At 37.9% G+C, this 15,145-nt stretch overlaps 1 protein-coding gene across 1 annotated transcript in view; it reads right to left on the bottom strand.

Annotated features, from left to right (window-relative positions):
- Window positions 1–489: 489 nt before the first annotated feature.
- The window catches only part of SLC39A8 (solute carrier family 39 (zinc transporter), member 8), a gene marked incomplete at its 5' end in the record, with an annotated part of 16,684 nt that continues 2,028 nt past the window's right edge, over window positions 490–15,145 (bottom strand). The window contains 6 exons of the mRNA XM_010292836.1: window positions 490–636; window positions 3,275–3,459; window positions 3,989–4,196; window positions 9,841–10,008; window positions 11,109–11,231; window positions 11,774–11,943. Of these exons, the coding sequence (XP_010291138.1) occupies window positions 490–636; window positions 3,275–3,459; window positions 3,989–4,196; window positions 9,841–10,008; window positions 11,109–11,231; window positions 11,774–11,943 (1,001 nt within the window). The remainder of the gene's footprint in view (window positions 637–3,274; window positions 3,460–3,988; window positions 4,197–9,840; window positions 10,009–11,108; window positions 11,232–11,773; window positions 11,944–15,145) is intronic.

The following is a 15,145-nucleotide window of genomic DNA, read 5'->3' as shown; positions in this document are numbered from 1 at the left end:
GGGAAGGGGATGCTACACAGACAAATCCTGCAACAAAAGTCATTAAAATTAACCAGTTTTGAAACTGCTTGCCTTCATCACAGTAGGATATAAGACTCCATTATTTTCTTTTAAATAAGCATCTTCCTTGAAGACCGCAGCTTTCATTTGGTCTTGAGTTGCATGTAGTTGCATATATCGCATAATTCTACTGGCCAAGTAACATCCTTTCTCTATGACAGTTCAGATATGTCTGATAATTTTAAGTAGAAATAAAAATATTAGAATCAATTCTTTGGCATAGTACAGAAGTTGACAGCTTCTACTATTTGGATTGACTGCAAGTCCTAAAGAAGAATTTCCTGTATTTGGAGCAAGGGGGACAGGATGGGAAATGTCACCGTTTCAAAACCACGTAGATTAAATGAATGTCCCTTTATGGATTTCAAGTGTCTTCCATTTGTAATTTACTTGATGTCTTCAGTACTGATTCCATTTTCACTTGCATTATCACAGCTGAATATTTCCTGCATACAAGGTAATCATCAGTATAGCAGTAAAACCCGTTAGTAAACCAGCATTCTGAATAAGGAAGAATGTAAGATCCATCTTTCTTCCTGTCACTTTCTCTCGCAGCATATCATTCATCTCTGGGAACTGAAAAACAGGATATTTTTAGGTAAGGATTGCCATCTCGTGGTAGTGTGCATAACTTAAGGCATTAAGAACTGAATCACATTGCTACTTTGGACTCATTAGAACTAACAGAGGGTGAAGGCAGTCACAGGAACAGGTCACCCTGATTACCCCGAAAAAACACTTCACCGAGGATGGTAAAATGAAATGGTGTTTTGTTCCTCTCTACTGTGATTTCACCAGGTTGTCTCTTACGTAATTTCCGCTTTTTGATTCCAGCACTCTCCTAGGGTTCAATTGTTGGACCATATGTTGCTAGGAGCAGCTGCCCTTGTATTGCTAAATGTTGTGTTTCTTCCTTCACTAGTATAAATAGAGAAATCTTTGTTCAGGAAATGGAAGGTTAGGATTCTTCTACTTTATCTATAAGCAAATGAAGTGAAGCTGAAAACAGACAACCCCTCAGAAATAAGAAACCTGTTACAAACGGAAGGTCTGGTGTGCTGATGAGGCAGTGGTAAAGCAAGGAAGAAAGAAGAATGTTGTGAAACGGGTGGTAACACATGCAATATTACATTACAGCACAATGAAGGGATTCTTCATTCCATGACATGCATCTTAATGGCAACAGCAAAGGATGACTGATTTGCTGTTAACTGCAGAAACAAAGATACTTCCTCTGAGAGCCCATGGAGGTGATAGCAGATAAGCACTGGTGATAAAGTCCTCTGTATGGGGTCGTTCAGGGTATGTTTGCTGCAGATAAAATCAGCTGCAGTGGATTTTGACAAACATACTGAAATAAGCTTTAAACTCTTCTCCTGCTGTGCTGACAGTAGTATAACCAGAATGCAATGAAGACTGTATATTTCAGTGTTAGTTTAGAAACCTTCAGGCTGGGTAACTCAGAAACTGTATCTTTCCTTGATCTCACAAGGAAAAAAACAGCCTTTGAAGGTAATGCAATTCTTGAAGAACAGACTAAGGTTAGTGGGAAGTGGCCAAACCTTCCCAGAAATCATTCCAGAGCTCCGTAATCCTCTTGCACAAGAGGCAAAGACAACAAACTAGATCAGCTTCATGCCATACAGCAAGGCTCATTGTGTACACACCTCAGTGTACATTCTCACATGTCCACAGCCTCAACACATAGTGATCTTACTGGCAGAGGTTAGACTATGCCAATACTGGAGGAAAAAAGAACAGCAAAAAGAAAACAAGGAAGGAATGACATTCTACTTAATCCTACCTGCTTCTGGACAAGCAAACCAGAAGTGTGTGAAAATCGTAACAGAAACGGAAAGCCAGATCTCTGTAAAGAGCACTTGAATACCCTATTTCAGACTTTTCAGGGGGAAGAAAAATTCAGATAGGTAACTGATATAATCCAAAAACCTATAAAAAGACAAAGAGATTGGGGGGAGGGAGAAAGACACAGAGAGAGAAATAGAGAACAGAACAACAGATACAAAGAAAAGAATGTTACCTATTTTGATGGATTTAGTAACAAATTTAAGTTGAGCCACTCTAAATTTATGCCATGAGTTTTTACACATCATAGTTGAGTACACTACTATTCATCATAGACTAGTGAAACTAAATGAAAAGCGTTAGCAATCAAGGTAGTGCAAACTTGTAAAATAAACTATGTTGTTCATTTAACTCTAACATTATTACTTATTAAATCCTATGTTATTACCTAAACTATAATTTAATGAAATAGTCACAACAACTATATGACACTTCTTAAATGCATATAGAACTGAACTGGGATCTCAAATCTTTGCAAATTCAGGCACTCAAATGGATTCTCATGTGGCAGGTGTAAACACCTTTGCAGATACATCTGTTCTTACAACACTGAATTAAACAAATAAGACTTTAAATTCTTCAAAGATCTCTCTCATTTTGAGATAAAACGTCATCATAAGAGTAAATTATGGAATATTGCTGACCGCCTGTGAATACAGATTTTATTTCCCAATGTCTAAATCTCATCTGGATCTTAGCACAATTTCTTTGACTTAAATATTCTAGCACACTTTAAAAAAATAAATGACAGACCGTCTTGAATAGAGTTCAGCAAAACTTTTAGTCTGAGCCAAGAAACTCAGGCTGGCACTGTTTTAATTTAAATGAACAGAATTTAAGTCAGGTTTTTCACCTAAACAACCCCAGAGTTATCACTGTGGCTACACAACACCTTTCACTCAACTCACAGCTAAATATTTAGTTTCATTCTGTTTACTATTTTTTTTGCTTTTCTTTCAAAATATAGTTTAAATAGACAAATGAACCTTTTAAAAATAGTGAGGTGAAATACTTTGCCACCTTAAAATGCTGAAAAAAAGTATTTATACACTTTTTGCTCTTTGATGAAACAAACCCAAATTCATTAAAAGCTTGTCTCTCTTCAAAACTCCTTTTCAGCAATAACCTGATCAGCCCCATTTGTGAAGTGAAAGGCTTTCGTGTTTCAGGAATAAGCGTAACCATTTGTACACCTCCATTAAGGATATAATTGATGAGTTAACATCTAATAATAAGTAGATGACACTGGCATGAGAGGGACAAAATACTAAATTCTACTGGAGAAACTTGGCGCAGTCTTTGTTTTCTCACAGAAAAATAAATAACTGAAAATTAAATTATAACTCACCATATCTGCTAGAGAGATGTATAGGAACATTCCTCCAGCTACGGCAAAGATGACGTTAGGAGCAAAGTTGTTGCCTACTAGTATACCAAAAGCCATTCCAATGTAACAGGAACATGCAGAGAGAAAGTTGAAAACCAGAGCCTGCCGAGTACTCATTCCTGCATTAAGCAAGATGACAAAATCCCCTAAAAGGAAAGGGAAAAAAAAAAAAAAAGAAAAAAGACCATCTTCATAAAACAATATTCTGATTACTTCTGGATTTCAGAGGAGCTTTTCTGAAGAAAAGACATTATTTGTATACAAATTATAACCCCCTGCTGGTTTTCGTCATTCAAATAAACGATGAGTATTTCCCTCTAATACTAAGGTAACTGAAATATTCTAAAGCAAGTAGGTGATGCACAATGGAGCTAAGAGCACAGGAACACAGAACTACCTATAATGACCACAAAAAAAATAATAATATAAAAGTGTATGCAGCATGTATGAACAGTGCAACTAATGCCTCTCTGCTATACATTCTCAGCTTCCACCCACCTGCACGTGGGAACTTCCAGTGCTAGATGTGTATTTTGGTGCTTGGGAAGTTTTTGACAAATATTTTTTCCATTAATTTGTCTAAACTTTCTTTCAATCTATGCCAACTTTTGGCCAGCACAACCTCCTACAACAGTGATTTCTACAGTAAACAACATGTTGAATGAAGTTCCTTACCGAGTTCATGAGGAAACTCTTCACACAAGATGGCTATGGAGGTACTAAGCCCTTGAAGCAGAGACAAAGTAAAAGATGCACCAATAGCCAAACCATCTATGAAATTATGTACAGCATCACTCAGTGTTACCATCCAAGCAATGGTCCCAATCTTTGACAGTGGACGCCCATTAAGACACTTGCATAAGCTGCTTTGGGTGGCTTCTTCCTGGTAAAAAAAAAAAAAAAAACACCCACAAGAAAGCAATTACATAAAACACTGAATGAAGAAGTCAACAGTTCACACTTCTGTCTTGAATTTAATGCCAAGCATAAAAAAAAAGCACTACTGCATGTGGAGACCAAAACGCTTAGCCCAAGAAGCAAAAGGCATAGGTAGCAGCAGCAAATGTTTTCCGTTTCAACAAGTTAACCCACAGGCCCCAATCACCCCTCTGACTACAAAGCTTTATTCGAATCCCCTTCAGTGGAGACAGAAAGCAGTTCAGACCATAGTGGTCTGGATGTCTCTCTAGAGTCTTGGTCAGAATAAGACTTCCAAGGCTGCTCACAGCCTCATCAGCCACCTCTATTAAACATGTACAGTCAGAAGGATCTAATCGCAGTGACTGACAGCATCTGTAGTTCCTAGCTAAAACACATGTGGACCAGTTACACACTGCCAGTACATCATGCTCCCAGAGACACACTTAGCCACCACAGTAACAGCCAGGTGCATGTCAATGTTGACATACATCCAGATACTCCATAAACTTTATTTCTAATTTTGGGCAATGAGAGTCAAGTCCAGCTGTTCAAATTAGATTCTACAAAGTGCATGTTTAATAAACACAGCAGTGGGTAATTCTGACTGTGCAAGTTGAAGGCTCAGAGCATGAAAATAACAGGCTAATATAACACTGCAACACACATACACACCAGGGATCTCAATAATTCCTCCCAAGAGTGTAAGTAATTTATACATGCAGTACCATGAAATAATGAAAAACTTGGAAGCAGATAAAAGGAACTGCCATTTCAGCTGGGACCACAAACTAACCGCCCCTAAAAAATTCCTGATGATCCATTCTGATAAATTTCTGTACACTCATATACTGTAGTTACATAATATTTGCAAGCATTATAGTATTTCCCCCCTAAAAAAAAAAAAAAAAAAAAGAAAAAAAAGGATTTGCATACAAGGCATTAGCTAATGCTTACTTACTGGAATATGTAAGCAGTAATATATACATCTGTGTGCGTACAGACATATTTATACACCTCTCCTCTTGTAGAAGGGTATAGAGGAACACCTCTTCCTCTTTTTGAAAGGTCACAGATTATTCCAATAAACTTTCCTTAGTTATTAAAAAGAACATTGCAAATAATTTTAGTTTTGCCATATCAAATGCAAACTGAATTTTTAACTTCATGGAAATATAATGATTAATAAATTCTTACAAAATCTTTAATGACAGAGCAGTAAAGTCTGTCTCATGATTTGCTCACCAGATTCTTATCTGACATACTACATTCTTATATGTAGGAGCTGGCTTGGGACGGGACAAAAGTTCAGGTCAGGAATTTCTGAGTCAGATGCCTATTGCACTCCTTGGAACTTGTAGCTAATAAAGCCTTGGTTAAGTAGTGCCACAATTGCCATAAAGCACACTTACAGCTCCTATTCAGTGCACAGGAAGTCCTGAAATTATACTTTTATGATGTGAAAATGAGCAATGGTATCCAAAACTTGGGAGTTTCTTTGCCAAATGAAACACGTAGGTTTTAGACTTGTACTACATGCTTGCCTTCATTTTTTGGAGGTTTTCCTCTCAACGTTTCACCTAACACACAAGCAATGACAATCATATTTTTAGGATGACTAATTTGTACCTGTGCTAATTCTGTTTGAGATAGGATCACTTGTGAGTAATAGACCTCTCTCTCAATCCACAAAGGCAACTTGAACTTTACTTTAAGAAAGAAGTATTACAAAGCAAGCCACATAAAATATATATATTAGGCAACCTGAAGTAGAAAGAAACATGAGTATGAGAAAACCCAAATACAATTAGCACAGCTCTTCCACCTATTCATTCAGCTCCCTAAGCTGAAGTTCTGTTCCCCTATGTTTTTTTCTGTTCCTTGGTGACCATCCTTGAAGTGGCCTAAGAACTGATAGGGGCATTGTTTTGTAGATCATCCTGATTTCTGCCAAAAGCACATCTTCTTTCTTGGGTGTATTTCTAGCTTCACTGAGGAAAGGGAGTTTGAGACAATGCACAGTTTTTCATATTGAATAATTCATTCATTTTTCTACTAAAAAAGAACATTGTTCCTTTGGAAACCCCAACAACAACAGCAAGTATTTTCTGATAAAGCAACAATATTAATCTCAGGAGACTGTATTTTGAAAACGTATATTAGCAACTTCTATTATATGTGAGGAAGAGAGGTGGTGGTGGTGGTTTTTGTTCTGTAAAAACTTTCTATTACCAAAAAATTCTCACATCAAATGCCAAGCAACTCCATAAAATAAATGCCTTTACGGAAAGTCTTAATGAGGATGAAAATTCCTAAAAGAGCAATGAAAACAGTAAGCAAAGAATACAAATGTGCAAAAATGTCAATTGTCCATACTTGCTTATGTTTGTTCCCATCAAAGCACGTTTGTTTTTATGTGGGAACCATGTGTGTGCCTACAGTTTTCTGAGGGCTGTAGAGGCACAACTGGCTTAGCCACAGAACTAAGTAAAGGACCCATTTTCTGGTACCAGTTGCACAGTTGATCATCCAGTGACAGTCCAAACCATTGCATATGTATGACAAACATAAAAATCTGATCTCAATAGCTTTTTTGTTGAAATAAATAATTTACAAATATCCGATCTTTCAAAATGCAGAAATAACTGTTGTTTAAGAACTAGGAATCTGTTTCTGAGAGGTTTCTGTAATATATATGGCTACCTGCTGTTTACTGTGTAGCTTTGAAGTATCATAATTCTTCCGTGTAATCTATTTTAGATAATGTCCTGACGACTTCTGTAAATTATATAAAGCACAATGACATTGCTTATCTGGGTTTACATTCTGAACTTTACTAGATTGTATGTCCAACAGAAGCAGATGAACGACTAATACATATTCTTAATGTTTAAGATAACGCAGACTACTAACAAATTTACCCTACAAATATATAGGATTCCAAGGCAAAAATGAACAATGTCTGTCTCTGCTGGACTGTTCCCACTTTGTCATGGTAGTTTAGCAGATGTCACAGAACAGATGCCAGCTAAGAAGCACTGTAATACCCAGCTGGACTATCAGGTTTGACTTTTATTAATTACAGCAGTTCTGGATTATTTGTATCTCCACACTTTATGATAAACCAAAGACATCCTTGGTATTTTTGCTCTCTGGACACAATTTTTTCTTTAAAAATAATGGCCTCTCCTTTGTTCCCAAACTGAGACTGTCTTATTTTGTCCTATGATATCTCGTCAGATTACTATTGCTATTTCTAATGCACCTCTGACTCCATCAGACATGAACCAGACATGACCTTTTGTGTTCTCTGGAAGTGCCCACAGGACCAAGAAGGAATCCTGACACTGCCTCCAGAGCATAAATAAAGGCCACCGTTAAGTTCTGTTATACAACTCTAACATTGTGAACTAGAGGATACAGACATTTCAACAACTTGTCTCTGAAACAACACTTCTTCAAAGTTACTGTTGTCAAGCCATATAATTGTAATGCATAGTAGATACAAATTCTGTGATTACTCAAAAGAAGTTTCCAAGGTTGCAATTACTGCTGCAAGTGAAATCTGACAGTGTGTGACTAATTAAACATTTAGATTTACTCTGTCAGGCAATCTGTTCTGGCATTAAAAGAGAGAATATGGCTGGATCCCCATGGCTGAAAACAGCTACCACACTTTGTCACAATCGGCCTCCAAACTCCCTCCTTAAAGCCTACACTATGATTTCTGGCTACGCTGTGTTTGCCCTCTCTAATAAGCTTTAGAGTACAAGGACGCATTAAAATTCTATTCGGTATGTGCTGGCTTATGCCAAATGGTTCCTTCATAAATACCAAATGCCTGCAAAGTTGGTAGTAGCCTACCCTCATGGCACTACCCAACTGCCCCAAAACCGCCCAGCTACACTGGCCCTCCCCTGCACCCTAATGACTTTGAAGGCTACCTGGCCCTTTTGAACCTGCCCAGAGGAGGAAAAGAGTAATGATGGCTTTTTGTTGCTACCTCCAATATCAGCAGTGGGCTATCTGCCTCTGGGATTTCCTTGCAACCAGCCTTGGCTCCAGAGTGAATTTTACCCTGTTACTTTCAGGAGGTTTTAATACAACATATCCTCTTCCTGGCTTTGGAGAAATGGAGAGGAAAAAAGAATGGAAAGCATGAATTTTCTTAAGAACAGTAAGTAGAGAAGAATCTGTGTGAAATTTTAAGTTCTTAAAGTCAAGACTGTATGAAAAAGGTGTATGAGTATTCCACAAAGGATCTTGGGGTGACTTACAATATTTTATGATCATGAGCACTGCCTCTAAACTGGTTGCTAGAAATAAATGCTATATAGTTACATTTTATTATTATAATATATTGTATGATTTTGTATGTTTATGTTATGCGTAAGCAGATGGCTAGCCAAAACATAATAATGGAATAGGTCCAGATAAAAATTCTGGTAAACAGGGCAGAAAAACAACTCCCATACCACTGGAGATGACTGTCTCTGCAGAGAGTGGAGGGTTCTTTTGTTTGTTTTGTAAATCTACAACATACAGTTTAGGGACACTCATAATCCTAATTCCCTCTTGGTTCCCATGCAATTTTAATTGTTAAGCATGCTTCTCCCAGTTTTTAAAAAGCCCAGTATCCACCACACTTCATGACATTTCCACAGTAAGGACAAGTACAATTTTGGTACTTTAAACTGTGTGCATCAGATGCCCTGTGAGCCTGCAGGGTCAATGCAGAACTCCCAGATTCTCTCCTGGCTGTTAGGGCCTGCCTCTGGCTTCCTCTCCTGCTCCTCACTGCTCCCCACAAACAGCTTACTGGCTAAAGAACATGGGTAGTAAAACAGAAATCTCTACTCTGGAAAAATCTGCCCTAGCCATCAGAGAATTGTTTCTATGTGTTTTTGTTTTTTTTAAATAAGGGACAGTACTGTTCTTCCCTGTACAGGCAAAAAGAGTAAAGCAGCACACAAATTTTCTCTTCCTGCTTCCATATTCTTCTCAGATAGAAGGAAATTGTATTTGTAGTATGAAAACAAATGCAGAGAAATATAGAGAACAAATCCAAAGGAGATTAATACTTAAACCAGGAGGAATGGCTTCTGTCTCAACATATTACCTCCATAATTCCCACAGTATCCAAATATACTGGACTAGCACAAGCAGTGCTTACAATATACTGCATGAAAGTTACTGTATTAGTTTTCCTCATTAATCATTAATTCAGAGGAATCAGGTTCTCACACTTACGGTTTTACGTAGTCAGGAACACAATATAGACCACGTAACACTAAAACACACTATCACTCTTTAAACAAAACAATAACAACAGAATCAAAATTAACTGAATTATCTGGTTAAATATGTATCTCTGTCCTACCCATCCCAACACTAGTGTCAATTAGTTCTTTTTGTTGGCTACAAATTGAATGCATCATTCAGCTTTTGTAAGCCTGCCCCAAAACCCCACATTTTTTTTGTAGGGCTCAAGCAAGTTATAAGTTTGCAAAAATTCGACAAAGGTAATAAAAATTTCTATTAACTCTCCCCTCAGATATGCTTACATAAATGTTAGGGATGAAATAAATAAATAGACACAATTTTCATACCTGTGCTGAAACCACACTGATGCTGTCAAAACCAAGATTTCCATTGCTCTCTATGACGGCTGAATTTGCATAACATGTCCCCCCATTGCTGGATGATAGTGGTTTGGGTGGGTTAGTCTTATCCTGAGAACGAATCTGTTCGCCATTTTCAGAGTCATCGTGGCCAGTCTAGGTGACAAATAAATAAGTAGGTAGCCAATCAAAACAAAACAAAATAGAGACCAAAAAAGAAAAGGTCGGAGCATCATATTCAGCTGCCTTGCTTTCAACACCAAGTAAATGTTTAAATGGGCAGCAGTAAACATTTAAATGAACTACAAACATATCTAAGTTCCTAACTTACCTCTTACTTTTAGCTAACCAGAATACATGTGGGAATTTTCATTTTTATACCTTTATATAGAACCTCCCAAGCTGAAGACCTGACCATAAGTCATCAACATTTGCTAGTTATTCATGGCTGCTGTCAAATAGAGCTTATTAGCCTTTGTCAACTTATTCCCAAAAATAAAGGGCAACAAGTTTGGTTTTTTGGGGGGTGCATTATTACAAATGAGAGACAGTTGATCTTCATAATCTTCACTATCAACAACAGTTTGGGAGGGGGGTGACCTTAACTGCAGTAAGAGTAGGAAGACAGGACAGTTTCCTTTGCAAGACATGAGCAGAGAGGACCAAAAATTTTGAGAGGCCCTTTTCTGAGACAAATCCAGCCTCGCTTATGTGAGTACACAGAAAGCAAGTACTCTGACGTATGGGTAGAAAGCAGAGTCACTAAAGCAGGTCTGTGTACCAGATCATGGGGAAACACAGAGCTGAAGTTACTGAAAGTGAGATTCAGGCACTGTCAGCACAATTACACTTTACAGATGACTAAAAAAGGCATATATGTCACATTGATTTCTCCTGCCCCAAGGGGAGCTCCAGAAGCAGACTCTATCCTCTCCAGCTCTTACATATTTCCACTTTTTTCTGACGTGTTTAGCTAGCGTGGAAAAAACTCAGCCATTGAGAGCAACTAGAACATACACCAGTGACAGCAGACCACACTCATATCTGGACTCCGATCCCAGCTCTGCTTGTAACTCCCTCAAAAAAGTGAGATTGCTTCCTCTAATCCCTATGGATTTTAAACAGATATATCGGAACGTGTGGTAAGGCTGATGAAATGGAAAAAAACCCACATTTTCCTAAACTATCAAGTATCTCATAAAATATAACAGGTACTTTAAGGCAAGGTTTCTTCAGTTAGCGATACGTTTCATTACCTGGTTATAGATCTTCAGTATCACTTTAAGAATCCTTTCCACAAAGAAGAGTATATAGAATCCACCAAACACAGCAACTGCTTTCTCAATATAGTTATCTACTTTAGGGTCAAACCCAAATGCCTAACAGTGAAGAAAAAAAGTAATGCAAGTTAGCATTATGCAATCTTAGCACGGTTCCAGAAAAACAGAAATGCCACACACACACAAATACTCCTCTAAAATATAGACTGTCACTCTATTGACCATGAGTTTCCATGAGGCTGAAAATATGAAAGATCCTGATCTTTACAGGTTTTTTTTAACTTGGATTAAATGTTAACAGTGTTTTAATTCAGAAGAACTTTACATGCAGAATGTAGTAGTAAAGTGCAAGATGAGGAAGATCTAACCTGTAGCCCACTGAAGTTCACTAGAATTTTATCTAATGCATTTCTCTTTCTGTCCAGAAGCAGAATAGCCCTTGGTCTTTCCCACTGGTACAACATAGAACTTGACGGCTCTGCTCATCCAGCCAGAAAGAGATGGTAGCTAATGGCACTGAAGCTCTCCCACAGCTCTTTGGAGACTGCAACCCACACAAAGAACCGCACTGCAGCATGCTTCTAAAATTAATACACTTTAGAAACTAGTATGCAAACCAAATGATGATTCCCATTGCTTACCTCTGGAATGAGCTGGAAAATTGCATTAGAAAAGAGAGTACCAATGGCCAAGCCCACAAAGTAGGTTAAAACCTTGGGGAAATACGACTTCTTTAAGAGGGGAGTTAAAATCAATCCCAGAAGTGATGCCAAGTTAATGATTGTCACAGCCAGGAATCCAAATCCCCAAACTGTGGATAAACAAGCAGAAATAGAAAATATTTTAGTATAATACCCACTTCAGGAGGTTTGCAATTGTTTCTAACAGCTAAATTGGCATGTAATTGGGAAAAAGAGTGGTTTCCTAGTTGAAATTATACTTCACAAATATAAAAATCTTAGAATGCGTAGATACTTAAAATGCATACCTGCAGAAAGGAAATATCTGTAAACGTTGTCTGGGACTATCATATCAAAAATGGAAACTGTGCTACTGTAAGATCTGGGATAGCCTCTCTGCTGCTAGTATAAATCAGGTCTTTTTACAGTCAGTGAAGAGTAAAAATTAAGGCTTAGGACACCAGTCAAAGTAGCTATAGCACAGACATAAGACAAAACTTACTAGTCCCAGGGTTAGATCCAATTGTCATTTACTCCTAAGGAACTCCATGACAGAAAGTCTGCTGTCTTGGCTGTACTAGATCCAAAAATCCTTCCTCATAAAGGATAACTCCTTCAAATCATTTTGAGGTGGTAACTTTCTGTTCCTAACACTTCTCCTCTAATTCAAAGTAGTTCTGCTTGCTGAAAACACTGGCCATCAAACAGATGAGGGTGGCCGATAGCTGATACTAGAGACAATTACAATAGAGAAATGGAAGCATATAAAAAAAGAGGTTCTAGGTTCAAAAAGATGGATATGTGATTTTGGTACATAAGGGGTAAAGCTTTCCTAAGGAAGTGGCAAATGCACCAGGGTTCACCATAACTTAGCTTCCTTCACCATAACCATAGTCTCAGATTTTTAGAGTTTGGACACCGGGACTGTACAATGCCATACTGTAATTATTCTGGAGTCTGAATTACAGCAGGGGGGGGACTAGCTGTTGCTGTTCACAAACATCACAGTTATGCCTCTATGCATGACTACTGTTTTCTCCCAGTGACATCTCAAGTCCCTGTGAGTGCAGAGAAAAGCTTTAAAGGTTGTACTGAAGAGGTCTAGAATGCTGCCTCAAGTGATGCCACAGAACCACAGTTACTCACATAGACAGTGGCTTTGTCTATAAAAATTAACCACAAATAATAACCAAAGCCAACACAATGTCAGCTATATGAGAACAGTTTGGTACAACCCTGAAAGTTGCATCACTGTAAGCTTTACAATATGTATGTAGAGAAGTTATCATAAATTCCTTTCTGCATAGCAGATCAGATTACAATTTGCAGCCTAACTTTCCTGCAACACAATTGGCAAACACACCAAACTAGATTGCTCACCTGCAACTGGGATGGCTCTACTTTGTTTGCTCAGTGTCACAATTTTTATATGCAATGAATTTTATATTATGTCAAGAAAAAAAAGCTTCAGAAACATTTAAAGCATTTGCAGAAGGTAAATCAATGCCAATTAGAACATTCATTTGCCGTTTTTGAGAGAGAGAGACAGAGAGAGGGAAGAACACATAACTAGATATGGGTAGATTCACTAAGCTACACAGGAGATGCATTTCCATTAAAATAAATGACAATTAAGCTCGTAAATACCTTCTTGAAATCAAATCTGTAATAAACAAATGGGCTTCCAATGCCATCATGAGTCACAAACCACTGTTTACAGTTTGGGATTACTATAGAAGCACGAGTCTCTTTCTGTTTAGTATACTGACAACTCCGACACATTATTCTGTACAAAAAGTACATTTTAAACCGAGCTAAAAAATAAAACCCCCATTTATCAGATATGAAGCATTTAGCGTTACTTGCCCAAATTACTTCATCAGACACAGGAAATTAGAACAAGTTTCAAAACTTAAAATAGAAAAAGCCACTATTGATCACTTTTTACACAAAAGACAAAGAAGTTCTGTTTACAAATTGTGTGTGTAGATTAGTGGATGACAAAAACAACAGGAGAACGGAGCTTAAAACCAGTCACAGAAAAATAGGTTATTGCTAAATTGTGAGAGAAATTCTCGCAATACTGTACAATTCACTAACAAATGGTCTAACTTTCATGCTGGTACTCTGTTCAGAACAGCAAAACATACTGGCACACTTTACTCGAAGTACATGTTACAAATGATACAACTGTCACCATTTTGTATGCTTGCTGCAATGGGAGATGTCTCATAACATACTAAGGGACCTGTGCTCACAAAACATGTTCTAATCCACTGGTATGTAGTACCCCCTTTTGTTACCAAAAAAGTATGAGAGGAAAGCCTTTCTTCTTCCTGATTTACCAGAGGTTAGGGGTAACAGAAGATAGATGTGGTTTTACTTTTAAAATTCTGCCCTAGATCTGGATGGCCCAAAGAACGTGAGATTTTTACATACTGATTTTTGGTTTTGATTTACTCACCCAAAGTGGAAGAATAAAGAAGAATTAAAATAAGTGATTAAATAACCTAAGACAATGAAAGAATAAATTAAGTATTATCCGTCCTAGGCATTCCACAGATCCTGCAATGAGCCTCAGTAGCATACGGACTAGTTTAATTAAATTTTTAAAAGAATAAAATAGATCTAAGATCTTTCTTATATGTTCTCCAAGAAGGTCCTCCTGGGCCTGTGGCAGGCTTTTCTCTGAGTTCAGAAAGAACTGAAGTGTAATTGGAAAGGGAAAAAAAAAATATTACCCCATAATTACACAATTACAGGAACTAGTACTTCAAGAAAAATACCACCGGGGGGGGGGGGGTGTGTGTGATAAAATTCCAAGACAACCAATGCTGACAAAGCTCCTGCATTATGGACTGTATTTCACAATATCATGTATGCACTGCTGTCTTAAAATTGTTTTTATTCACTAAGACTCCATCCACGCTAAGCTTTTCATGAGTCAATGTATCTCAGGAAGCTGGCTAGTCTGACTTTATGTATCAGAGCAGAGCATTCTGTGTAGGATGCACACCCTCTTCCCCTGAGGCTGGTGGTGCAGTCAGCTTTTGCCATCTACCGTAATTCTTTCTGTCAGTAGAGCTGTAGCCCCAAGAAAGAGATAGCCAAGACACTCAAAGCCACAAGAAATCCAAAAAGTAAAATGGCAGGAGTGCAAGTAAGATGCCCTCCTGAGAACACCATTGCTCAGCATTGTTCATTATAAGAAGTGGGGACGACTGCTCTGGGTCTTCCTGAGGCAGGCTCAGGCTCTTCCTTAGCCCTCTCCTGGGATGAAGAGGAAATAAGGGTATGAATACCTTTTTGAAGAAGCCAAGCAGAGAGCACAGA

Source organism: Phaethon lepturus, unplaced genomic scaffold, assembly GCF_000687285.1.
Source record: "Phaethon lepturus isolate BGI_N335 unplaced genomic scaffold, ASM68728v1 scaffold44228, whole genome shotgun sequence".
Classification (NCBI taxonomy): domain Eukaryota; kingdom Metazoa; phylum Chordata; class Aves; order Phaethontiformes; family Phaethontidae; genus Phaethon; species Phaethon lepturus.
The sequence above is the reverse complement of the archived record's forward strand: the minus strand, read 5'-3'. Positions and strand labels throughout refer to the sequence as shown.